Source organism: Amphiprion ocellaris, chromosome 19, assembly GCF_022539595.1.
Source record: "Amphiprion ocellaris isolate individual 3 ecotype Okinawa chromosome 19, ASM2253959v1, whole genome shotgun sequence".
NCBI lineage: Eukaryota > Metazoa > Chordata > Actinopteri > Pomacentridae > Amphiprion > Amphiprion ocellaris.
The window spans coordinates 21259423-21286452 of NC_072784.1; the positions used below are offsets into that span (position 1 = coordinate 21259423).

At 41.9% G+C, this 27030-nt stretch overlaps 6 protein-coding genes across 8 annotated transcripts; 4 read left to right on the top strand and 2 right to left on the bottom strand.

Annotated features, from left to right (window-relative positions):
• Positions 1-180: 180 nt before the first annotated feature.
• LOC111573666 (zinc finger protein 875-like) lies at positions 181-3830 on the top strand. Of its 2 annotated transcripts, none has more exons than XM_035951771.2 (4): positions 181-679; positions 822-900; positions 2660-2762; positions 3057-3830. In XM_035951771.2, exons 1-4 carry the CDS (start codon positions 384-386, stop codon positions 3746-3748), a joined length of 1170 nt encoding a protein of 389 aa, XP_035807664.2. In that variant the 5' UTR covers positions 181-383; the 3' UTR covers positions 3749-3830. The 2 variants fall into 2 exon arrangements, with proteins under 2 accessions (XP_035807664.2, XP_035807665.2); XM_035951772.2 differs by having other exon boundaries at positions 3060-3830.
• A 1444-nt stretch (positions 3831-5274) lies between these two features.
• LOC118470835 (zinc finger protein 8-like) lies at positions 5275-8849 on the top strand. The gene is made up of 4 exons (XM_035951773.2): positions 5275-5644; positions 6660-6796; positions 6890-6995; positions 7078-8849. The coding sequence occupies exons 1-4, from the start codon at positions 5380-5382 to the stop codon at positions 7689-7691; spliced, it is 1122 nt and encodes a 373-aa protein (XP_035807666.2). The 5' UTR covers positions 5275-5379; the 3' UTR covers positions 7692-8849.
• Positions 8846-11706, bottom strand: LOC111573658 (oocyte zinc finger protein XlCOF29-like). Its single transcript, XM_023277929.3, has 4 exons — positions 11270-11706; positions 11070-11188; positions 10057-10162; positions 8846-9955 (listed from the first exon to the last, which is right to left on the bottom strand). Exons 1-4 carry the CDS (start codon positions 11544-11546, stop codon positions 9057-9059), a joined length of 1401 nt encoding a protein of 466 aa, XP_023133697.1. The 5' UTR covers positions 11547-11706; the 3' UTR covers positions 8846-9056.
• Positions 11707-11750: 44 nt separating this feature from the next.
• Positions 11751-15179, top strand: vac14 (vac14 homolog (S. cerevisiae)). The gene has a single exon (XM_023277928.3). It carries the CDS (start codon positions 11898-11900, stop codon positions 14268-14270), a length of 2373 nt encoding a protein of 790 aa, XP_023133696.1. The 5' UTR covers positions 11751-11897; the 3' UTR covers positions 14271-15179.
• Positions 15180-16055: 876 nt separating this feature from the next.
• trim35-13 (tripartite motif containing 35-13) lies at positions 16056-21774 on the top strand. Of its 2 annotated transcripts, none has more exons than XM_023277956.3 (6): positions 16056-16434; positions 19866-19961; positions 20059-20289; positions 20382-20404; positions 20492-20610; positions 20693-21774. In XM_023277956.3, exons 1-6 carry the CDS (start codon positions 16096-16098, stop codon positions 21229-21231), a joined length of 1347 nt encoding a protein of 448 aa, XP_023133724.3. In that variant the 5' UTR covers positions 16056-16095; the 3' UTR covers positions 21232-21774. The 2 variants fall into 2 exon arrangements, with proteins under 2 accessions (XP_023133724.3, XP_023133722.1); XM_023277954.3 differs by lacking the exon at positions 16056-16434 and adding an exon at positions 16445-18787.
• slc27a1a (solute carrier family 27 member 1a) lies at positions 21423-27015 on the bottom strand. The gene is made up of 13 exons (XM_023277953.3): positions 26674-27015; positions 26218-26385; positions 25725-26119; positions 24982-25149; positions 24392-24461; positions 24199-24290; positions 24001-24110; positions 23671-23880; positions 23465-23591; positions 23220-23357; positions 22840-23004; positions 22572-22718; positions 21423-22469 (listed from the first exon to the last, which is right to left on the bottom strand). The coding sequence occupies exons 2-13, from the start codon at positions 26382-26384 to the stop codon at positions 22312-22314; spliced, it is 1947 nt and encodes a 648-aa protein (XP_023133721.2). The 5' UTR covers position 26385; positions 26674-27015; the 3' UTR covers positions 21423-22311.
• Between the last annotated feature and the right edge of the window lie 15 nt (positions 27016-27030).

A 27030-nucleotide genomic window follows, 5' to 3' on the forward strand; every position in this document is an offset into this window, starting at 1 on the left:
AAATGGATGTTAAAAAAAAAAAAACAAATCCCCGCGGATAATTTAGTTGCTTTCACAAAACTTCGATGAATTTTGATGTCAACAGATGAAGATTTATTAATAAACCGCTCGATTCAGTGTGTATGATTGCGGTGCTTCCTCCTGGCCGCTAGATGGAAACACTGTGTCCAACACAACCACTTGAGTTTTGCTACATGCTACTCGAGTTTTGAAGGGACGTTCGTGCGTATGTTGCAGGCATACTCACACAGCTCCTCTAGTGTGTTTTATCGCAACTATATTTCACAGTGATCACAAAGACTCTTTGGCTGCAGCAACTCATTTGGGTGAATCTCGTGTGTGTCAGAAACCAACAGAACAGGAATAAAAAAGAACAACCAATCATGTCGACAGTCTTTTCTTTCCAAGCACAGCTCGTCTCCATCATGGACGCGTTATCCAAAACAGCTGTGATGGAAATAAGCAAACTGGTGGAGATCGAGTCGAAGATGCTGAAAATAGAGATAACTCGAGGGCGCAACGAAATCGCCTCGCTCACAGAGAAACTGCAGCTGATGGAGAAACTGCTTTATATCGCACAAGGAGGCAGACAGGACGCAGGATCGGCATGTTCAGTGGTGAGGGACACTTCAGAAAACCTTTTAGTGGAGCCTGACAGGACAGTACCTGCAATAAAAAGGTATCCTCGCTGATCCCTGTGTTCACGTTGTTGGTAGATTGAGTGTCTGTGTTGTGTTGGCATCATAAATTCATCTACGTCATGACCTATACTGCCTTTGCCACTCCTTGGTGTATTTAATCTTAGTGTGTTGCATCCCTAGTGAAACTCCATGGGAAAGTCTAAGTTGCTCCACTGAGATGAGTGGCTTGCATCAAGGAGAAGAGCATGCTGCAGCTGAGGTAAGTGTGCACTAAGCCTGGCCAATTTGAATTCATGATTTCATCTTAACTCTATTTGTATCTTGTTTTACCAGACTTCGTGTCTCTTTATCTGTTGCATCCTTTAAAGTAAAATTTAACTGTTACTCACATCATTGTGAAAAAGAGCTAGCCCTCAGTGATTTTTTTCAAATTTAAAGAAAGTATCATACTAATCATACTAATAACAATAACTTTATTTTTATAGCGCCTTTCAGAAGAACATTTACAAAGTGCTTTGATAGGTAGAACATAGTGATAAACGAGAAATAAAAGAGAACTTTACTGCAAGGCGAGTCTATAAAAGTGGGTTTTAAGAAGTGATTTAAAAGAATTTACTGATTCGATGAGCCTTATCTCATCAGGCAGGTCGTTCCAAAGCCGAGGGGCCCTGATGGAGAAGCTCGGTCACTCTTGGATTTAAGCCTCGACTTTGGAACGACCCACCCGAGGATCTAAGGCTGCACAAGGGGATGTACGGGGTTAGCATGTCTAAAATATAGCCAGGCACACGGCCCTGGTAAGCTTTAAAAGTGATCAGTAAACTCTTAACATTAATTCTACAATGAACAGGGAGCCAGTGGAGGGGAGTTAGAATAGAGGAGATGTGATGTCGTCTGTTAAAACCAGTAAGAAGCCTAGCTGCTGTGTTCTGGACCAGTTGGAGGCGGGAGAGGGATTTTTGTGGAATGCCCGATAAAAGGGAGTTGCAGTAATCAAGACGGGAAAAAATGAGGGCAAGGATGATTTTTTTTCAAGGTCTGACCGAGGGAGGATTGATTTGATTTTGGCAATGGTTCTTATCTGGAGAAAGCAGGATTGGATGACTTTGTTGATGTGGGGCGTGAAACTGAGGTCAGAATCAAATAGGACATTTACATTTGTGGATAGTGGACCGAGGATATTGGTGGTGAGGCTGCTGTTGGGATTTGGAGGGTTGAATGTATGATTTCAGATTTGGAGTTGTCAAAGATGTCATTATGGCACATAAATGATAAAAGCTGGGTAGAAACTACTTTCTCTAAAACTTTGGATCAAAATGGAAGTTTGGGGATCGGTCTAAAATTGTTAAGAACAGAGGGGTCAAGGTTGGGTTTCTTAAGAAGGGGTTGGACCACAGCATGTTTAAAAGCAGGAGGGGAAACAACCACTTAAAAGGGAACTGTTAATAATCGATAAAATGCGGGGCCCAACAGTGTCAATAATCTCTTTAAGAAATGTTGTGGGAATGCTCTCGAGGCTGCATGAGGTTGGTTTCATCTTATTTATGACGTTGATTATGTGGGATAAAGAAACAGCTCTAAAATTGTTGAAATATGAAAAAATGTGCCACGTAGAAGATAAAAGAACATCAGGTTGGATAATCGATTGCCTGATGTCATTAACTTTGTCAGTAAAAAACTGCAAAAATGTTTCACGGGTTTCTTGAGAGGGATTGATAAAATGACAGGAGGAGGGGGCAATAAGAGATCTTATTGTTTTGAGTAAAAATCTGGGATTAGAATGGTTTGCTAAAATCAACTTAGAAAAAAGTGGCTGCTCTAGCTTCTTTAACTGCAGTTTGATACTTTTTCATAGCATCTTTCCAAATTCCATAAAACACATGTAAACCAGACCTCTTCCATTTCCTTTCCTTCTTTCTGCAGTCTCTTTTAAACTCTTGTGTGGTTTCATTAATGTTGCAGTGGCTTCTCCTGCATTTGTAACACATGCAATTCATTTAAACTTCATTCCTCATTAGCTTCCAAACCCACTGAAAGAACAGCCTGCACTGATAGTGGTAAAGGAAGAGCAGCCAGAGGTGGATAACGGAAACACTGACCAAGCAAGGACAAGCGAAAACAGTAAGTATTACATTTGGCTGCACAACAATGTATATATGTTTACATACACATTCTGAGCCACGACAAAACATTCTTGCATTATAAGTGGATCTTGAGTAACCATAAGTTAAGACAGCTATTGCTAAGGTACCTTCATGCTGGTCATAATTGATGCTCTTTATGTATCATAAATCCAGTAGCACCACATAGTACTGTAAAGAACAACTTTGTTTTGAGATCAGTTAATTCAATTTGTGCATTCAGCTATCAGGACCAACATGATTTCTGAATTTTGGCATGTTTCTCTGCTGTCAGCAGGAAGGGAAGCAGTCACAGACACCCAGAAGAGTCCAGATTTGATTCAGCATCCCAAACCCATCGCCGAACACCAGCAGCCTCTGTTCACCGATAGCTTTGCGACTCTGAGAACCCAGCTGTCTCTCGCTGAACGAGGACGAAGGGAAACGCACTGGAACCCACAGATTACACCTCCACATGCAAATGTAGAAGCTGGGAAAAGCTTGGGTCAAAATGTGGCCTCCCAAAGCTTAAGTGTACTCAGGAACATGAAGTTTCACAGCTTGAGGAACTCGGCTGCGAAAAGGTTCGGCTGCTTGCAATGCGGCAAGAGCTTCAGATGCTTTAGTCAGCTTGAAATACACCAGAGAAGCCACACAGGTGAGAAACCTTTCCGGTGTACGCTGTGTGGAAAGCGATATGCACAAAAAGGCCACCTTTATACACATCAGCGCACGCACACGGGGGAGAAGCCGTACCGTTGTCCTATTTGTGGAAAGGGCTTTATTCAGAAATGCACCCTCGATATGCATCAGCGCACACACACTGGAGAAAAACCTTTTGTTTGCATCAAATGTGGCAAAGGTTTCACAAAGAACTGTAATCTGAAAAAACACCTCGCGGTACATCTAGATCCTAGTTTGAACCTATACACTAGTGAATCCTGTGCACCAACATTTAGTGGGACATTCATAAATGGAACCACTTAAATAACCAGCCACCACAAAATGCAACTTCTCCAGCTGTTTGAGGTCAATATTTTGTGTACAATAAAGTTCTCTTTGTTCCAGATTTGAGTGTGTGTCTACTTTACCATTCAAATGCTCAAATATGAAGGAAATATGTGTTAACATTGTTACTGCTTGGCTCAAAACAGGGAGACAATACCCGTGTGGTGACTAAAAAAATGGCTTAATTTTAACACAAAACACCCAAAACTATGCATTAACAACACCAAACAGAAACCCAAAAATCATGCTGCTGGTGCTCTTGGAGAAGAGCAGCTCCTGTCAGAGAGCTGGAATGGAATTGAGAGAGATTATATTCAGCTGAGCAACTTGATCCCAGGTGTGGCTCAATCAGCTGACGACCCAAGATGGGAACACGGGTGGACGGTCATCACAGTATATATATTTATATTTGTATTTTATACATACATATATATAATACAAATTTTCAAAAACTGATATTGTGCTATACAAACGCACTTGGGCTAACAGAATGGAAAAACTACTTTTCTTGTAATCTGACTATGGAAAACAACTAATCGATAAATTAGTTTCTCGTCTTCAAAATTGTTGTCAATACTACAAAGTGTCAGGAATGTGGAGGCTTCAAAATTCCAGCAATTACTGTGAAAGTGCAGTTAAGCAAGGCACTGCTTAGGAGTCAGTAGAGGATAAATCCATCTGGTATCTATACACTTTATTCCTCATCAGGGGCGCTGGAGTCTACACCAGCTGATTTAGCCTATCACAGTCAATCACACTCGCATTCACACCAACAGACAATTTAGAGGTAGCATTTACATTGAGCATGTTTTTGGACAGTGGGAGGAAGCAGGAGCAGATGTGAAATTTATGATTTGAAAAACAAAATGGTTTGGGCACATAAACTTCTGAGACTATCTTGTGTTTTTACAATTTAGAATAGAGAAATTTCTATCAAATCATGTGTTATTATTACTATTAATAATGATTAAGATTTAATGTTGCAGTTCCTCATTCGTATCACTTGAGGGCAGTGATTCTATATGTTGTTTGATAAACAGTAGTTTAAAATGCAATGTTACTAGTTATCAGTAGTTATCACTGTTATAATTTGTGTTAATCACGCCGTTGATAATTTGTAACTGTGGATATTATGATCACAACTATGTTGATACTAATTTTGTAGTAGTGTTTGCAGTTTTTTACTTTGCATTCATGTTTCTAAATACACTAGACTGAAATATACTAGACTGATGTCGCCAGACTCAGCAGCTGACGCCATGAATTAAAAATAGACAGATTGTAAGGTTGTTTACTGAATGTATTATGTGGTATAGAGGTTGATAACAGCGTCTGTTTTTGAATAAATGGCTTTATTGATGTATATACGATAATAATATAATTCGCACGTGTAGATGGAGGCTGTTTTTAATTCCTCACTTTCTCAGAAAACGGTCTGCTTCTACATACTGTGTTGCGTTCATGTGCTCGTCGTAAACGCTGGTTGCGCGAGCATCTCGCTTACCCACAATTCCTTGCGCCTCCGCTATTTCACATATTTCATTAAAGGAGTACCGTTGCTACTCTGGGATTCGTGCCAAAATTTCGAAATATTGTGCTTCCCCGTCGATATGATGTGCGACACCGCAAACCGAGGTTTTCGAGCGCAGTTAGCCGCGGTCCTTGACAAGCTAACAAAGGCGGCCTTGGTGGAAATAAGCAACCTGGCAGATGAATGTTCGTCCGTCCTTCACACCGAGATATCGCTGCACAAGACGGAGAATGAGGCGCTGAAGAAAAGGTGCTACTCGCTGGAGGTCCAGCTGAGAGCAGCCAGGGAGGCGCAGACGTACCCACCGCATGTAAACAACGGAGCCAGCCGCCGGCACCCTGCAGGTAAAGATGTGGACAGACGGTTCTCTGTGGGCTTCAACGCTGGACAGCTTTTATCCAGCATAATGCAACTGTTAGTGATCTTACAGCTCCAGTGGAGAATACAACCTCAGATGAGTTATTTATAGAAGTTAATGCTGTTCCACCATTGTTTTCTGTTAAATCTCGTTGTGTTTGTACTGTTGATAACAATCTATAATAGCCACAATTTAACATCTGCTTCTTCTCATTGTTGTTATTATCATCCTTTTACACATTTCAAGTTGTTTACGCTTCATGCTGTGAGATTTAGCACATTCCCAGGCAAGCCATTGTCACACTGCTGCTCAATCTGTACAGATACAGCACAATATTTTTATTGCTTCATATTAGCTTTGAGGGCTGCACAGTGGATCAGTGGTTAACATTGTCACTGGTTCGCGTCCCGGTCTGGGCCTGGGATCTTTCTGTGTGGAGTCTCCATGTTCACTGGCTTCCTCACACAGTCCAAAAACATCCATCCATCCATGTTTTTGGACTGTGGGAGGAAGCCAGAGTGCCCAGAGAAAACCCACGCATGCACAGGGACAACATGCAAACTCCACACAGAAAGATCCCAGGACCAGGCCGGGATGTAAACCAGGGATCTTCGAGCTGCAAGGCAACAGTGCTAACCACCAAACCACTGTGCGGCCCAGTCCAAAAACATGCTGAGGTTAACTGGTGATTCTAAATTCTCTGTAGGTGTGAATATGAGTGTGTTTGTCTCTCTGTGTAGCACTGTGATAGACTATTACCTGTCCAGGGTGTCCCCTGCCCCCACCCCAAGTCAGCGGGGATAGACTCTGGTCCACCACGACCCTATTGAGGATTAAGCGGTGTATAGATAATGGATGGATAATAGCTTTAATTTGCTACACTAGCATAGTTTGTCTTGCAACACTTGCATTAAATATTTTAACCATCTTTAAGTGTTCTACTTGTCAGGTTGCACAAAGCATTCTGACTTAAACAGATTCTGGTTCTGATTCTGATTCAGAACAGCACCAGCTTGCTCCAGCCATCGAAGGAGTTTTTGGAAAGGACTGGTGCATGGATCTATGGAGAGAAGACAAACTGCCACCTCAAAGAAGAGAGCCAGTGGAGACTGCTGCTATGACAAGCATGGGACCACAGGTCAGTGAATCAAATACCATAAGGATTTAGCTTCTCCTAGTTCATTCATGCTGTCAGCTGTCTAAATGATCACTCTGTTTACCTTGTTTGTAGGTAATTGACTTGATGGAAAGAGAACCTGATCTCATCTTTGTCAAAGAGGAAACTTATGATGATCATCCCATTGGCCCACAGATGAGGCTCACTGACAACAGAAAAGGTAAGCGTGGAATAAAAACAAAGAAATCGTTATATTTTAAGATAGTGCCAATGTTTTAAACGCATTTATTCTCATTTGACAGTTGTTGGGATGTTTGAGGAGGAGAGCATGCTTCATCGTTCTCTTGATGACCTGCAGCTTCACTCAGGGGACTTAAACAACTTCCCCATGACATCTGATAGTCAAATACAACAACGCACACAGCCATCAATTATGGACAAGTTAATAGAAGATGCAACAACGAGCACGCTGGTTGACAACACAAATCCTCCTTCAGCTATCGCGGAATACTCGGACTATACGAACAATATCCAACTGAATGCAACCAAAGAACACACCATTCTGCCAAGACCTGCGAGGCCAACAAAACACTTTGAGTGTTTGTTCTGTGGGAAAATCTTCAACTATTTGAGCAGTTTAAAAGTCCACATTAGACGACACTCGGGTGAGAAGCCATTCAGCTGCTCCGTGTGCGGGAAGCGGTTTGCTCAGAAAACATACCTGAAGTTACACCAGCGTGTGCACTCGGGAGAAAAGCCGTACAGCTGTCCGGACTGTGGCAAAAGTTTTTCCCAGAAAAGCTCTCTGAACATACATCTTCGAACACATACTGGTGAAAAACCTTACAGCTGTGTGGATTGTGGGAAATGTTATGCATACAAGTATGGTTTAAATCACCACCAGTGTTTTAATTAACTCCTCATACCAGAAGTGCTCCAAGTACTGCTACACTACAAAGTGGCTCAACATGTACCAGTATGTCTATAGAAACCTCAAACATGGATGAAAAATACAGATTTGAATTTGATACTCCATCTGTATCAAAGAAAAGCTCATTTTATTGCCCCTGCTGTTTTAGTTCATGTAAACAAATGTTGCAGCAGCCAAACAGCAGTATAGAGATTGTGTCCTTTTCCCATTCGACTGTGTGAGATTCACTTTGACCGATCAAGGGGTTCACTGCCAAAATTTACAATGCCCTCAGCAAGCTCTTTTGCATAAAGGCTATTGAGGAAATTGTCATAGAAGAGATGTGACACAGTTACAGATCCAAACCATGACAAGAAACTGTCCATTTCATCCATGCATGTGTTACATGTTATACATACCTCATGTTTCAGGCTGCAAAAGGCCTGTTCCAGATAATGCCAAAATAATTACTCAAGGGAGGGTGCTCTATTGTTTGCACACATGTAGCATAAACCTTCAAAACTACCTCTTTACAACAAAATAGAAGTAATACAACTCCCTCTGTCATTGCCCTAATGCCATCACTGATTTATATTTCTTGCCTCATTTGTAGAGAAAAGTGTGGAGGCCAGTCTCTGAAAACCATAACTGTAATTAAAAAAAAAAAGTTGATGTGTTGTTCATATAATATTAGTGATTTTCAGAAATTGTTCTAGCCTAAACATGGTTACTGATTAAATAATGGCTGCATCATAATTGTACAGACGCTTTGTGTTGCCAATATGAAGTCAAACCAAAATGTATACTTTTTCTAAGTCACACTTTATTTTGTACTGAACAGTCTTTAAGCCTAAACTGAGATTATCTGTACCAAGCACAAAATTTGCCTGTTGATTCCCCCTGAACAGACCACACTGACTGAGCTGAGTGAATTACCCCCATCCAAGAAAGAAACCTTCTGTTGATATTTCTCTCTCTCACCTGCATGCCCTTCACAAAGTCCTGTCAGATGTGCTTTGTTCAGACTGTTCAAACTGAATATGTAAAGACTGAAATAATGAATATGGTTTTTGCAACCCTGCAAAAAAATTCAGTCGGATGAAAATTAAAACTCATACTTTGAAATGAAAGTTCTATCAAATAAAGTTTAAGTCACAAAGTGAACATTCATGACTGTTTTATTGTAAAGACAGAGCAACTGAAACATTGAAGTGCAAAAATGAAAAGACAACTAACAAAAACATTCCATATTGTTTAAGCACTACACTACAGACATTACAAACATGACATTAACTACCCTTACACTAAAGTGAGAAGCAGTACATGGTGCATTCTAATGAATAAAGCTACTTGATCTTTTGACACAGTCTGTCACTGACAGCTTTCAGTCATCAAGTTTTTAAGATGTCTCCTAGCATTGGGCTGGTCTCCTACAACCTCACGATTTATGTGAGACATTAAATGATGGTTGAGGTTCACCTTTTGCGTGAAAGTCTTCCCACATTTAGCACAGCGGAATGGTCTCTCGCCAGTGTGGATGCGTAGGTGACATTTCAGATTGCCTTTCTGGGTAAACCCTTTCCCACACATGTTGCAACTGTAGGGTTTCTCTCCGGTGTGGACGACGTAGTGAATCCTCAGTGCAGAGGGGTTGGCAAACGTCTTCCCGCAAAACTCACAAGAATGGCTGACTCTTTCAGAGGGAACTGGAGGCACACAGCGGTGCAAGTGTAACTTGTTCCTGTAAGGGAAATGCTGCTTACAAATGCTGCAGAAGTTTGACCTGTGTGACTTCATGTGGTGTGTTAGCGTGCCCTTGTGAAAGAATGTCCTGCTACATATTTGACAGGTAAATTTGTTTGTGCTTCGACCTCTGGCAGTTCCTGCATTAAGAATATTAAAGTCTGCATGTGAATCTTTATCCAGAGTGGCGCAGTTTTCAGTGTTGTCTACTGTTGATGTTTGCTGCTCGTCGTGGCTGGGCCCAACCGCAGTGTTCATTGTTGGCTCCTGCTGACTTTCTTGAACAAACTGTACATCATCATCATCCTCGTCATCATCATCATCATCCTCTTCGATTGGAATGATATGAGTGCTGAAGGCATCTTCTGCATCATTGATTGATAGCAGCTGCACAGATTGTTCTTCAATACCACCTGCAGACACAACTTGTCCTCCATCCGGATCAAATGACAGGCTACAAGAGCTGCCATCGACCGAGTAACCAAGTGACAGTTGCTCCGGTTCCTCAGCATCGTTTTCTTCATGTTCTGTTGCACATAGAGTAAAACGTCAAACACTCATAAAGCACATGACACTGTCAAATCTGTGCTATGTACCATCCCACATCAATTCTTCTTCCCTCCCTTACCTTGAGCACTGAGTGTTTCCTGCTGGCAGCTACTAGCAGCATCCTCCATATAATCCTCCTCTTTAATCTCAGTCACAGTAAAGTGGTCAGATAGTGTTGCTACAGACTACAAAAACAGAAAAAGTGCTACGTTATAGTTCAACCTTTTCAGTGACCGTGCTAATTGATTATTTATTTAAGTCAATGATAATGAAAAATGCAAAACCTCCTCTGGTTTTAGCTTCTCAAATACAATTTCTGTTTTGGACTAATGGTTGGATAAACTTGCAGCTTGAAAACTTAATGTTGGCCACTCCAAATCATGATAGGCATTTTGATGTTTCACAACAAATGAACAAGAGCAAATGATTTAATGATCACTTTACTTTCATTATTTGTTGATTAGTCAAAAAAAAAAATATGACAATGTGACACGTGTTGTGTTTGCATTAATATCATCCATCCATTATCTATACACCACTTAATCCTCATCAGGGTCACGGGGGGCTGGAGTCTATCCCAGCTGACTTAGGGTGAAGGCAGGAGACACCCTGGAGAGGTCACCAGTCTATCACACTCACATTCACACCTATGGGAAATTGAGAATTATCAATCAACCTCAGCATGTATATGGATAGTGGGAGGAAGCCGGAGTACCCGGAGAAAACCCACGTATGCACAGGGACAACATGCAAACTCCACACAAGGATCCCTGGTCCAGGCCGGGACGTGAACCGGGGATCTTCTAGCTGCGACTGTACAGCCTGCACTAATATCAATACTCCTTTATTATTCCCAAGTGTAGTGTTAATGCATAATTTTACCATTCTTTTGTTTTAAAAATGTGTACACATTTATAACCAAAATGGCATAACTCTTCCAATTGGGCACAAGCAGAATTTCCTATTGTAGCAATAATTTATATAAACACGCATATTTTTATGTAATCCAGTAGTTATTGTTTTATATTCAAATTTGTTTGTTGCTCATAAAGACATGAAAACATTTCATCACTGTGAATAATTTTATCTCACCTTATCAGGAGACTGTGGAGAGTCAGTGAATCTCGGCAGACTGTAAGGGTCTCTGTCTTTCCACAGGTTCATACACCAATCTTTCCCAAAGATCCCCTCTATAGTGAGAGGCTCAGATGCTTAAGAAAAGTCACAGGGTAAATAAAAAAAAGCGGGACAAAACACAGTAAACAATTTCATTCCCTGGTGTAGTAGCTTACCCTGGTCCTCTCCGTCTTTGTGACAGACAGTCTGCACACCTACGCTGCGATAACTTTTACACAACTTGGGGGCGTCGCTTCTTACGATCGTCAGCTCACACTCCAGGCTGTTCACTTTCTCCTCCAGGGCTGAATTCGCAATCAGGAGCCGCGACAGCTCCAGCCGCAGCTCCCCCGAGTCCTCATCCACCAGTTTGCAGACCTGACTCAGGGCAGACCTGGCCATCGTCTCCATGATGGACGAGAGCTGTGTGTGAAAAGAGACGCGGCTCGCCATCGCTGCCGATAGTGGCTGTAAAGAGGCAAATAACCCACTAAAAGAAAGAGAGATTTAAAATTCAAGAAGTGAATCTGTTCGTTACTCTAAAAGACAAAACATTCTTTCGCCGAACACGTAGCTAATCAAGCTAATTTGAGCTAACGGTTCTCACAAAGCGGGACCCAAATAAATGTTGCAACACGTCATGTGATTCCGGCGGAAGTAACCGGTCAGCTGCGCCGTGTCACAATCTTCCTGGTTTGCAATTGAAACCAGAAAGCGATATTCTCTCCAGTAAACCGACATAAATGCGTTGGACTTTAACCTAGATTACAGTAAACAGGATCCGGGACGACAGCAGTGGCGAACATGAACACGGAGAAGGACTTCTCGCCCCTGACGCCCAACATTGTCAGGGCTCTGAATGACAAACTGTACGAGAAGAGGAAAGTCGCAGCTCTAGAAATTGAGAAGCTCGTGAGGGAGTTTGTGGCCCAGAACAACTCCACTCAAATCAGGCACGTAATCCAGATTTTGGCCTCAGAGTTTGCCCTCTCCCAGCACCCCCACAGCAGGAAGGGGGGTCTCATTGGACTGGCAGCTTGCTCCATTGCTCTCGGGAAGGACTCAGGTCTGTATCTGAAAGAGCTCATTGAGCCTGTCCTCACGTGTTTTAATGACTCTGACAGCCGTTTGCGCTACTATGCTTGCGAGGCCCTCTATAACATAGTCAAGGTGGCCAGGGGAGCTGTGCTGCCCCACTTCAACCTGCTTTTTGATGGTCTCAGCAAGCTTGCAGCAGATCCTGACCCCAATGTGAAAAGTGGATCTGAACTCCTGGACAGACTGCTGAAAGACATAGTCACAGAAAGCAACACGTTTGACTTGGTGGCATTTGTTCCCCTGCTGAGAGAGAGAATCTACTCCAATAATCAGTATGCGAGGCAGTTTATCATTTCTTGGATCCATGTTCTGGAGTCTGTTCCAGACATCAACCTGTTAGACTATCTCCCTGAGATCCTGGATGGGCTGTTCCAGATTCTTGGAGACAACAGCAAGGAGATCCGGAGGACATGTGAGGTGGTGCTGGGCGAGTTTCTGAAGGAGATCAAGAAAACCCCCTCGAGTGTGAAATTTGCTGAGATGGCCAACATCTTGGTCATCCACTGCCAGGTTGCAGATGAGACCAAACTACCAAACGATCTGATCCAGCTGACAGCTATGACGTGGATGAGAGAGTTTATCCAGCTTGCAGGCAGAGTGGTGCTTCCATACTCTTCTGGCATTCTTACTGCAGTGCTGCCTTGTCTCTCCTATGATGACAGAAAGAAGAATACCAAAGAAGCAGCCAGCGCCTGTAATCACAGTCTGATGAAACTGGTGACTCCTGAGGATGATGAGGAGGAGGAGGATGAAAAAAGTGGAAGCACAGGGTCACCGTCTAAGGAAGATGGTCAGCCCAAAACGGAGGCAGATGGCAATGATATGCTGAATGCATCACAAGAATCTGTTGGTTTCAGTAATATTAGCTTCTTCACTCCAGCAAGTGCTGATAGGCCTCAAGTAACACTGGACCTGGATGGTATTGTTCAGGTGTTGGATCGTCATCTCCATGACTCCTCTACTGGCATGATGACCCGCATAGCTGTGCTTAAATGGCTTTATCACCTCTACATCAAGACACCACGCAAAATGTTCCGCCACACAGACAGCCTGTTTCCCATGCTGCTCAAAACACTCTCTGATGAGTCTGATGAGGTGATACTGAAAGATCTGGAGGTGTTAGCTGAGATAGCATCATCCCCTGCCGGCCAAACAGACCAAGCCTCCTCTTGCGACAGCACTGACAACAAACTGGAGCTCAAGGTGCCAGAGGGTGCCAAGTCAGGACAACAGCCCAACACAGGCTCCAAGGCAGTGGACTCATCCCCTTCCACTCCCAGTATGAACTCTTATTTTTACAAGTTCATGATCAACCTGCTGAAGCGTTTTAGTCTGGAGAGAAAGCTCCTGGAGAACAGAGGAGCTTTCATCATCAGGCAGTTGTGTCTGCTGCTTCATGCAGAGAACATCTTCCACTCTATGGCTGACATCTTGCTGAAGGAAGAGGACCTTAAATTTGCCTCCACCATGGTTCAGACACTCAACACCATTCTGCTCACATCTGCTGAACTCTTCCAGCTGCGCAACCAGCTAAAAGACCTGCGTACTCAGGAGAGCTGTGCTTTGTTTTGCTGCCTGTATCGTTCCTGGTGCCACAACCCTGTGGCCACTGTGTCTCTGTGTTTCCTCACACAGAATTACAAGCATGCCTATGATCTCATCCAGAAGTTTGGAAATCTGGAGGTGACGGTAGATTTCCTCATGGAGGTAGACAAGCTGGTGCAACTCATAGAAAGCCCAATTTTTACCTACCTGCGTCTGCAGCTCCTGGATGTGGAGAACAACCCATACCTGATAAAGGCACTGTATGGTCTGCTGATGCTGCTGCCACAGAGCCAGGCTTTCCAGCTGCTCTCTCACCGTTTGAGTTGTGTCCCCAACCCAGAACTCATGAGGACTGTGGATGAATCCAAATATATGGACTCTAAACAGCAAGCTGCCTCTAAACGGGCCTCTCACACTCAGATGGATTACAATGAGCTGCTGCAGCATTTTGACCGTGTGCAGAGCAAACACCTGGAAGTCCGACACCAGCGCTCTGGACGTGCCTCTGATCACCCAGACAGGAAACTGATGTGAAGTTATTGTGCCATAGTCTCCTCTGGTCAGGGATGACAGCGAGTAGAGGAGGAGATGACAGGAGTACTTGAGAAGGTTATTAAATGTTATTGAAGCCAAAAAGTATTAAGTAAGTATGATTAAAAACTGTTTTGTCAGAGGAACACTGGCTACATATGGTCAAAAACAGTGGATATGTTTTTGAATTCTGTTCCCTTATGATTAGGAGAATGTTATATAACATTAAAAATTGAGCATTTTAATCAGAAAACATATTTAATGCCCTTCATACTATAAAAAATCTAATGAATAGTTGTTTCTTTCAGTGTAAATTTGATTTGTAGAATGTACATAATATGTCACATCTCAACTGTTGGTGGTGAAAATATGGCCACATCCTGAGTTTCCATCATGTTCTGTCAGCTGACAATTTTTTACAGTATGTCAAGTCAAGCTGAAATGCATTTCAGAATCAAATAGCACACTTTTGTCATTTCATTTCCATGTGAACCACCGTAATTTTGTTGTTTTTCGGAGTACAACTGGAGCATGCATTCAGGGTTGCCTTAATCACATGTCAGCCAGAAAAGAGATGTCGCATGCCGAATGTTGACTCAGCTCAGCTGAGATTCTAAACTTTGGAAGGTACTGATGACTGAACTCTGGCATATATTCTGGGTAGACCCACTGTGTCACACCTCTTTGTTGGTGCAACTGATGAGGAATTTTACCTTACACACCTTCAGCTTTTAATTCATTCCATGTCTTTCTTATATATTCATGAGCTAATATGTATTTTTCTGTATTTGTACAGTGTCAGCTTGTTCTGTCCTGCATTCTTTTTGATGTTTGTGTGGTTTTATTTTGCACTTTTGTCAATTACTGTGTGAAAATCAATAAAATGGACCATGTGATTAAAAAGAAAAAAAACTTTTTCTTTTTTTAATATGCACACATCAAAGTAGTTCATTAGAAATACTGGTCAAGTGTGCATAAGGGATGGAGGAGAGAAAGGCAACAGATACATCAACTTATGATAATTTATCTTTGAAACATACAGTATCTGCATCAGTGCTACTGCCAATGATCCTTTTCCATCTGTTACACTCTACATGCTTTTGAAAATGGTCTAGTCAATAAATTGATAATACAAGTTAGTGTCTATTAATCCATACAACTGAGTAACTCAGAAGTCTTTTTTTTTTTTTTTAAACAATGGAAAGTCAAAGAGTTAAATCACTGACAGCCACTCCTTCTGGATAGAGACACAAAGATTCTTACTTAATTTAAATTGTATCATAAATGTACACTACCAGTCTAAAGTTTGGACACACCTACTCATTCAATGCTTTTTATTTATTTGTATTATTTTCTGCATTGTATATTGATACTGAAGGTTAGCACTTTTTTGTTTACAACATAATTCCATATGTGTTCTTTTATAGTTTTGATGTCTTCAGTATTAATCTACAATGTAGAAAATAATTCAATAAAAACCACAGAATGAGAAGGTGTGTCCAAACTTTTGACTGGTAGTGTATAAATAATGGAGTATTGATATTATTAATAAATGCTGTAATGCTCATCATTTGGCTCATGTATCTCTTTCCACCATGTCAGTATGATGTGAATTTATGTCTTTTTCAGTTTTTTATTATCCTGGTCTGAAGCTAATTTGAAAACTTTCATTTGAGGCACATGTTGACAGGTGAGCTGGGTTTCTCTCTCTCTCCTCTGCTACAGGACTATATGTAGTAGAACATGCAAGAACATACTGTACTTGGACAGGGAATATGTGTTTTACTGCCTGCTCGAGACCAATCAGTGGCTGCATTGAATTTCACAGATGGAGGTCGACATCCCATGTCAGAGCGTGGACGAGTCGTACTGCGCTGTATGTGAACAGATTTTCCTGACTCCAGTAGTCCTCTGCTGCATTGATTGTGACCGTAGTTTCTGTAATTACTGTTTGGAGAAGTTCTGGAGGCAACATGGAACTACAGAGTGTCCTCTGTGCTTTAAAGAGAATCTTGGACTTCCACGTAAATCATGTGAAGCACACGGCCAGAGACTGCTACTCCTCTGTATAGCTGATCTGGAGCCTGTCTGCTCCATGTGCTGCAGATCAGGCCTGCACATTGATCACACTGTGTATCCCATAAAGGAGGCATTCAGTGATTGTCAGGTAAGCAGAATAAAAACAGAAATTTAACTGAAGTTCTGCTGCATTAGCATAAGGTAAGGCTACTGTTCCCTCTCTCTCTTTCTTTTGCAAAATAATTGTCAGTATTTACAGTATCTTTACAATAATAGTTTTCCTTAGAGTGTGCAATTACGACCGTTATAAACAGCATAATGGACACTGATGATAAGACCTACAGAAAAGCACCACAATTTGTAACATCCACAGAAAACACTCCCTGCTCCTCCCTGTGAGCTCAGCATTGTGAACTGTAATGCCTTTTAACCTTCTCATTATCTCTTCCCTGCATGCACACACACACACAGGTTTGCAAACATACACAGACAGTGAAGCAGTAAATATGTCTTTTCTCAATTCATTTCATCTTGAGCTATTTTCAGATAAACTGTTGTTCACTAATTTAAATATAGCTGTCACAATTAGCAAATTAAAACCATTTAACTTGAAAGTTCAGAATAGCTTTTCATCTGTAGCATTAAATTGCATTGTGGAAAATGATTAGTAAGCAATATTAATAAACACACATAATGTGCCTTTGCATAAAATACATGGATATTAAAAAGAACATTTGCTGCATGCAGAGCAGCTACTAATCTTGCATGGCTATACGGTGTGTGTACATGCATGTGGGCTCTGTTGACTCCTGTCAGTTTGTTGTTACTATCAATGGCTCTGAACTTCTGCCCTGGCACTGGCATGAACACAAATCAAATGTTCACTTTGGCTTTTTAACAAGACTATCACTTATTTGGGAAGGGATTGCTTTGGGCAGGTGACTTGAAAGAAAATTTTCAAACACTATATTACACGGAGTGCATTTAAATGCCACTTCACATGTAATTACTGTAATGTTGACATGGCTTTCTGGAACTAGTTAGGAGCCTTTTAGTGGATTGTGGACATGGAAAAGGAATTAAATCTGTGTTTACTGCTCTAACACTTTATACTACATGACAATAATAATTTAAATTAGAATATTGGGAAAATCTCTAATCAGTGAATGTCAATAATATAGAAATGATCTTAAAATAACTCTCCTACCTGGTATCTGGCAGATTGTGAATTCTTACATAGCATATGTGAGATGGAAGGACAATCACAGAGATTTTTGTCAACAAGAACTAAAGCAGCACTGACCCAGTGTTTTCTAATGGCAGGATCACATTCCCTATGCTCTCTCTCTCTCTCTCTCTCTCTCTCAACACACTCAACCTATTTTGGGGGCAGCAGTCATATCTCAGTTGCTCAACAAAATATGGGATTACATTACAATCGGGCTCAGCTTACTGTGAAATACTTTTAAAATTAACAAATTAACCTTCGAGATGGCGATGCTACTGTGCACACACTTTCCATTTAGTTAATTGTGATTAAATAATTAACTCTTTCATGATTTATAGCAGAAGGGGTATTTGACTGTCATACATTCAGTCAGTTCCTAAAAAGCTGATGCCCAAAGCTAAGCTTGACAGTGAAAAAAATGTTCCACCGCTTCTGTCTATTTATACCCCTCACCCTGAGTCTTATTTTGGACATTGTTTCTCAGTAAACTCTTTCATTACACCATGACTGGCTGTTTTCACAGACTTCTCAAATAACTGGACATGATCATAACATGGCTGCAATCAAAACGCCCTCTCGAGTGCAGATATCCCATTATCACCTCACACTCTTCTGTCATCCTTGGGTTCATATTATTTGATCTGCACAGATACCATCTCCTGAATGTAAAGTGAAATTAATTTTCTTCTGAGGAGTGGTGCTTATTTGAGAACGCGCAGTGTGCATGCTCAACGCAACACAGCGTAACACGGGATATGCCTTCGGGAGCTGAGGTATTAACACTTATTTCTGAGGTTAAGATGAGGTAGCTTTCCTGAGACGTAGGAGGGGCTTGAGGTTCTGCCTTATCATCCAAGCACAGTGATTAAGAATGGCTACCAGACGTGCACATGCTGAGGATGACCTTTCCTGTCCGATTTGTGGACACGTTCTGAGGCAGCCAGTGGTACTGACATGCAGACACAGATTTTGTAAAGCCTGTCTGACAGACAGCTGGGACACACAAGGCAGTGGGGAGTCACACTTCTGTCCTCTGTGCTGGCGCCGTTCCTCCATGGATCAAATAGTGGTGAGCTCTGTGCTGGCTAAGGCCTGTGAATCCTTCAAGGAAGACAGGAGCAAGAATGACCCAGACGCTTGTAAAGAACATGGAGAAAAGCTTACACTCTTCTGTTTGGAGGACTTGGAGCCCATCTGTGCTGTGTGTGGGAAGGCAGCTGCACACATTGGGCACAGGCTCTATCCCGTTGGGGAAGGTGCTCATGACTGTAAGGTAGGCATGTTAAGGTCACACCAGTGCTTAATATTAGGACATTTTTATTGCACACTTCACTGCAACTCGAGCTGCTTAAGAAATCTTGCATTGCCCAAAATGTTTCCCTCTTTTTTCCTGCCAGTGATTGCAGATGGAACAAATGATGATGAAATGTTTGTTGAAATATTTCAGCCAGTGTCCCAGACATGGATCACATCTACTCTTACACTAAAAGAAAAATCTATGATGACCTCCACTGAAAAAAATCTAGACAGTAGGCTTAATCCATGTCTGAGAAACCAGTTCACATTGTTTGAAATGTGAACTACATGTACGTCTTTACTAACTAGAATCTAAGTTGAACAATAGAAAGGGTGAGCCTTTAGAACTAAAATAAGAAGAGGATTTGCTTAGTTTCAAAATCATATTTGAGTAGATTGATTCTTTATTTTGCAAATTTACACATTAGGCCTTAGGGGCTAGTCACTATTTCATAAACAGAAGAAGTGTCACGTTGTTTAAGGACATTGTCTTAATTTACAGCTCGCCAACATTTGAAAATGCATTGTTTTTTGTTCGCCAGTGGTGTTGATTTTTTTTTCTTTCTACTTTTGTACTTCTCTAAGACAGATATGCTGACACAGTATGTGTGAAGGTTTTTTTGGTTGGGTTCATTAACATTCTAATAATAGATTTATATATTTGGTTTGCTGTTGCTATTGGGGTCCTGAAAGGACTGAAACTTGACTCCCACAAGGTTTCTGTAATGCTACATCCATTCTAATGCCGCCCTCCTCTGCCTTCTCTCGAGACCAGGAAACCTTGAGAGCTAATATAAAGTAAATCTTGTGGTTGCCATATTTTGTTACTTTCTGGGTGCTTAAGCTACATGAGCTCCATTTTGCTTATGGTGCCAGTGCAATAGATCCTTTTCCATAAAGTTCTCCTATGATGTATTGTGCAGCTTTGCATATACATGGAATGCTGCCACGGAAAAGTATGTGGCAGCTGAAAGCCCCACATTGGGTTGACAGCTTGGCCACCTGCCATATTGACCTTGTTTTTAAGAGTTGATGCCCTGTCACTGACTTTTTAGGAGGAGCTGAAGAGTGCACTCGTGCCTTTGAAGGAGAAGTTGCAGCTGTACAAGAAAGCGAAAATGGTCTGTGAGGAAATGGCAGAACATGTCAAGGTACCGTCAGTCCCATCAGTGCCAAATGTTACTTTGAACATACCAAAGAGCCAAGGTGTGGAGATAAAGAATAACCGTCAGTCATGTCTCTTTCTAGAACCAAGCTGAACACACTGAAGCACAGATCAAAGAGGAATTTGAAGCTCTTCACCATTTCCTGAAAGAGCAGGAGGCTGCCAGACTTTCTGCATTAAAGGCTGAGGAGGATCAGAAGAATGTGACTATTAACCAAAACATCGAGGAGATGAGCAATGAAGTGACTTCTCTTTCTAACACCATCAGACTAGTGGAGCAGGAGATGCAAAGTCAAGATATCCCATTTCTGAAGGTAGATGTGCCGATTAGAATTTAACCTGAATTTGTTGAACCTTCGTATGTATACCATTTCATAAAAGTTGTTCTCTTCAATTTTGTTTTTAGAATTACAAGGAAACTATAAGGAGGTAAATGCAAATACTACACCTAGTTTTGTGATAATACAGCTTGACAGACACAGGTCTCCACAACTAATTGCATAAATGCTCTCTTAGAACCTGGAGACGTTCCCTTGATCCAGAAATGATCTCCGGTGCTCTGATTGATGTGGCCAAGCACTTGGGGTCTCTGAAATATAAAGTGTGGGAGAAGATGAAGAGTGTAGTAAAATACAGTGAGTTTTTCAAGTAATAATTAGTTATGTTTGACTGTTCTTTTCCCATCATACCAGTAACTTCTCTTATTTTTCCCTCAAGATCCGGTGGTTCTGGATCCCAACACAGCAGCTAGCTGCTTCATCCTCTCTGAGAATCTCACAGTAGTGCAGAACTCTAGCCAGATTTTCAAGCTACCAGACAACCCAGAACGCTTTGACATCAGCGCTGAGATGCTGGGTGCAGAGGGCTACTCCTCTGGACGCCATAGCTGGGATGTTGAAGTTAACGACAACACCTACTGGGTGGTGGGAGTAGCCAGCGAGTCCATCAACAGGAAGGGGAAGCATGTGCTAACACCAGCAGAGGGATTCTGGACTATAAGGTTTCGCAATGGAGAGCATAAGGCCTGCACAGCGCCATGGGAGCCGCTCAACATGACCAAGAAGCCTGAAGTGATAAGAGTAGTTTTAGACATGGACAGAGGGAAGGTGACCTTTTACGACCCCGGAGAAAGAACACCACTTTACACCTTCACAGGTATCATCACACCCAGAGCCTTTCCCTACTTTTGTACGGCTTGCAAAGAGCATCCACTGAAAGTCCTACCCACAAGGATATCCCTATCAACGGACCATTAAGTCACCTTGGAGACAAATTTGTTTGAAATGAACGGTTTCTGAAGATTGTGAAGATTTTATCAGCTTTCTTTTGCAAGAGATGATAATGGGGTTGCACAGTCAAGCTACAGCAAGGCATTGCCATTACAGCTAAAAAAAAAAGAAAAAAAAGTCACCTCTAATGTGTTTTTAATGAATGACATGAGCCAAACACATTTTAAAATATTTAATCTGCGTTACATCAAAACAAATGTAATCTGAGAGGTCTGGGATTGTAAATATCTTCACAATCCTGAAACGCCTATACACGGATAAGATTTGTTACATGAATGACTGTCATTATGTGTGACTCAGCTTAGCATGATGCAGGATCAATACTGTGATTCCCACATTCATTTGAACGCCTTCCTGAAAAAAAAAAACTATAAAAAAAATGAAACTGATTGGAATTTTCATAAAAGGCACATACAGTAATGTCTGTGTATTTGCCAACCCCTGCCTGTGAGGTTCATACCTGACAAGTGGGATTTGTTTTTCATTGCATTAAAAACTTTAAAGATTTAATGGATAGTGTTTGAACTAGTAGCCTCATGTACTGCATGCTGAAATCCAACGTCCTCCACATTCAAATACATAGCTGCAACACATTAGTATTGTTTAAAACAACACAGTTAACCTTTCAGCATATTTCACAAAGGGGTACATACCCTGTAACAAAGTTTGACCTGATACTAGCTTTTCTGTCCTAGCAACATTACTGTAACACATATCCTATTTCAAACTGGTTGTGGAGGATATCCACTCCATGTGCAGCGATGCTCAAAAGTTTTAGGAGGTGTTTGCTTAATAATTCAAAATGAGCTATTAAAAGGGTGAAAATGCCCTTATATCAAGTCCTGGTGTGTTACTTATACAGTGTTAAAACATCATATGTAACAGTCTACGTAAGTAATCCTCTCAACTTTGTTCCCTGAACAGTTAGAATCCAGCCAATGTGAGCACCAAAACTAAGTGATGCAGACATTGCTGTATGCATGTTAGTCTGTCTTTCAACAGAATTTGTTAAACAGATATCCTGACAGCCCTGCTATGGCCTCCATTTCATAGAGACATTCTTCCCTCGGCTATAGCATTGTATAGCTCCTCATCCATAGCCTCATATTGTGCAGCTCTCGTGTTCAGAAAGTAGATCTGGTCAGTTGTGAGTCGTGGGTCATATCCCTCCCTCTGCAGCCTGGTTTTCTGGATTTTAAATGTACCTATACATGACACATACAGACACATGACGTCGATTAGAATTTCTTTATGTGAAATCAGTGGTGATTTTTTTTAAACTAAGGAGGAAAGCAGGGACAGTTTACCTGTGGTGTCCACATGTGGGGATATTCGCAGGAACACTGGACGAGCGTAAGAAGGAAGAGCTCGCTGGATGTTCTTCAAGAAACTGTTGCAGTCAAAAGTCCCAGCAGCGTTTGCAATGGCAGCCATACCTGCCTTACCCTCCACACCTGATAGAAAATATGCAGCTTTTAGTAGTAGGAACAGTAAAAATGAATATGCATTAAAATTATGACAGTTATAGTTCCAATGTCTTGCAACTGTAATAAAGTATAAAACGTTAACCATCACCTGGAACTGCTACACCATACACAGCCACATCAGTTTGATCCAAAAGACTGCTAAGAATGCCCTCCACCTCAGTTGTGGAGACATTTTCCCCTCGCCAGCGGAACGTGTCCCCACTGCGGTCGCGGAAGTACATGTAGCCCAGATCATCCATCACCAGCACATCACCTGGGGAAGACAGAAAGCAAATTTACAGTTTTGGGCCAAAACAACTCCATGTCTAGTAAATAGTAAGAGCCCATTACCCCACCTGAGCACTAACAAAAGACATTTGGCAATCCAAAACAGTCAGGTTTATTGTTGCAAACGTTTAAAATGACAACTGAAAGCTGATCTGAGTGAATATAAATATGCACTGAGAGAAAATAAAAGTGCCCGGTAACCTGATAAATATGCAGAATCGTTTTTCTTGAAGACATTGTGAGCTATCTTCTTCTTTGTGGCATCCTGATTAGCATAGCCATCGAAACGCCGTAATGGGTCCTGCTGGTTGATGCGACCTACCAGAAGCCCTGGCTCCCCTGCGAAGCACGGAAGGATCTAATTGAGTGCTTTTAAAAGATCAATATATTTCAAAGTCACAGATTACATCAAACAAAGTCATTGTTACAGTACAGATATTTATTACCAGGGCGGCAAGGGACACAGAGGCCTCGACTGTCCCGGACAAGTTCCATGGTGTCCTCGTCCACCCTCACCAGACGGATAGGGTACACATTGGGGAGAATGCGACTGTTGAACCCACAAGCTCCCACCTGGCAGGATAAAACGTGCTACATTCTGATCCACTTTACATTTATTAGCTAAGGCAGATATAACACAACGATTGCTGACCTTGCCGTCCATGTTGGCAATGCTGCAGTTGCACTCAGTAGCTCCATAGAACTCGCCAATCTGCGCCACTCCAAAACGCTCTGTGAAGGCCTCCCACACACTTGGGCGCAATCCGTTTCCTACCGCCAGCCGAACTTTGTGGCCCCTCTCAGATGGTCGCACCGGCTGAGACAAGAGGTAGCGGCAGATCTCACCAATATACTGCACCATCTGCAGGGGTGAAAAAAAATCTTGTTATTGTTTCAACACTTGTTGAAAAATTAATATTTCATAGTTATTGATTTAATCAAATATGGCACTTCTGAATATTTCACAAGCATAAGCTCTTACAGTGCAGTTGTACTTAATACAATCATCCCAGAAGCGGCTGGCAGAAAATTTCCTCTTCACTACCACAGTGAGGCCATTGATCAGACACTGACCAACTCCAATAATGTTACCTGATGAGAAGAAAAACCAGTGTTTAGGAAAATCTAGCTTGCAGTGTTAAAGTGTATTCATTAAAAGCTGGAGAGTCGCATCAAATACCTGCTGAATGATAGAGGGGCAGGCAGTCATAGATAATGTCATCAGGGCGCATGCGAAAGGCAAAATAGCTAAAAGCAGCAATTCTGTAGTAGCTGTCATAGGAAAACAACAGATTCATAGACATTTATTATTAGCTGGGAGACAAATCTGGAGGATTATGCTTCTTCGTGAGTGTCTGTTCAAGACAACATACCGACTGTGTACCACAATGGCAGCCTTGGGCAGTCCTGTAGTCCCAGAGGTGTAAATATAAAACAGGCGGTCTGCAGAGGCAAATAAAAGAGAACATTAAAATTGCACACTGCTATTTTAAGATACATACAAGAGTCTTCAGATTTAATTTATTGCTTGAATGCCACACGTTAGCCCAAATAATATAGTCATCGTTTTGCTTTAATGCTGATATATTCAGACACCTAAGGCAGATTTGCTATTGGTCTGGGATATGGTTAATCATCCAGACAGTACACAGTCTACTCCAGACGGCTGTCTAGAGAAAAATTACTGTCTCGCATTAAAATTGACTCAGAGTATTTAGTAAGGTGTTCCTCTTATCAGACTTCAGTTAACTTATTACTGAAAAGCAATTTCAGCATAGAAACGAAACAGCAGAGTGAGAAAAATAAATGACTGCGGAACATACACTTTATGAATTCTGAATTGACCAAAGAACAGAGATGAACAGCTAAGCAACAGCATATTGAAACTGAAGAGCGTATAGTCATTTCCATAAAGATTAAGTGTCAGAGCAGAGCTGAGTTCGGTTGGGGACAAAATACTCACCGTTCAAGCCTTTGGGGGGAAAACAAGGTGAAGGGGGGTGTCTTGATGCAGTGGCTAAAATTGGATCCAGAGACTGAGCACCGAGGCAAGCCAAAAGTTCTGCACTGAGGTCTCCAGTACAAAACCGTACCATGGACTGGTTGATGGCAGAGTTGACCTCCATCATGGCTGACATTCAGGAGGAGGAAAAAGACAACACCAGACAGATCAGAGTCCATAGTACTGTGCATACATGCCAAAAATCTCATATATAGCTGGAAAATACTTTCTTCAGTGCTTTTCTTGTACAAGTTCAAACTGATTATAATTGAATTTCTGAAATCATACTATGCCTGTAAAATTGACACATGAGCACTTCATAGTGATCAGAAACCACAAAAACAAAGGGGTTGTGTGTTTGTAGTGTCACAGAAACACTATGATAACTAAGTTCACAAAACATGGTACAAAAAGAATTTTACAAGCAGCGTGATCACCAACAGCAAGTCCTGACCACATGATATGTCAGAGACACAGTCAGTATCACACTGAATACTGTGGCTCCACACATAACACTGATGGACTCATATGATGTTACAGAAAAAAAATGTTTAATTAACAATAAATTTGTAGCTGAGATTGGTCAGTATTTTTGGTTGCAATGGAAATGTAATCATGTGAGGTTTTGAATAATTTATCAGATAAAAGGTCAGATATGATTCCTTAATCTGCTCAATTCCTTAGCTTGTTTGACACATTCTTACCATCAGCAAGCTCAGCTCCGAAGACAATCGCCTTTGACCCCGATACCCCAATACAATGCAGAAGGGGATCACAGCGGAGGCTGAAGTTGATGAGTGCAGCTTCCACCCCAACCTTTGCCAACCCCAGCCACAGTGCCACCTGTAAGGGTCTGCTTTCCATGAAGAGGGCCACAACATCCCCGGAGACCCATCCTTGACTTCTAGCCCAGTGGGCCACTGCATTACAGAGCCCATCCAGCTGGGCAAACGTCCACGTTTCCCCTGTGGCCTCATAGATCAGTGCTGGTTTATTTGGGTGGAGTTTTACTGTCTGGGCGAAAATGGAAGGAATATTGCTTCCCTGGCGCATGTAACGCCACAAAGCCAGCTTCACTCTCAGCAACACATACAGGCCACTGGTGAGAAGGGAGGAAAAACAGGAGCAGAGCACATCTAAGTACAAAGATGTACACTTCATAAGCATGACACATTTACTGGGATACATTTCACTCACTTGAGGTCCCGCTTGGCAGTGCGTGCTGCAATGTAGAAGTATTTCCAGCTTTTCGTGCCCAGATAAACACCGAGGCCTGCTACCAGACTCCAGGACCAGGACACCCCGAAGAGGCGCAATAGTCCCACGGACCCCAGAGAGGCTGAGACACTTGCTGCATTGTGCATTCTTGTCACGGAGTAAAAAGGAGAAAGATGGGCTTTTCACAAAAGAATGGGCTTGAGCTAAAGCTTACATACTCAGGAGACTGAAGTAGGCGAGTGTAGTGCAGGCTGGTACACACAAGTACACACAGGAAAGTTTTTTATATAGCAGCTAACATAGCAGACAAGTCCTGAGAGGGGGTTTAAATCAGCAATAAAGTCATTCAACTCTCATTCAAGCGGCTGACATGAACGGGCTCCACTCAGGGTCACACAAACCATCACTGCTGACCACATTATAGTCACAACTTACCTACGAGTCAATACACTGAAGCGATGTCACCTTTCACCCAATACCCTCGCCGGCCGTCTCAACTTCTCAGTTAGCTAGTTACTTTGACGGAAACTGCCGTGAACTTCACCCGGTCCTCCGGCTGTAGATAGCGGCTGCAATGAGGCGTTTTCGTGGAAAGTCGTAGTTTTTAAAAAGTGTTACAGCGCTTGTTTTTGAGTAGTTAGCGGTTTACATTCGAACTAGCTAAAGTCAGAAATACGCTAACGAGTCTGCGAGGGAGAGTTAATAGCTGGTACCTGTGTAGCAAAAACTGCTAGATATCGGACTGTTAGCGGTGAAACGCAGAGTGAATCAGGCTATTTTCTGTACTCCATA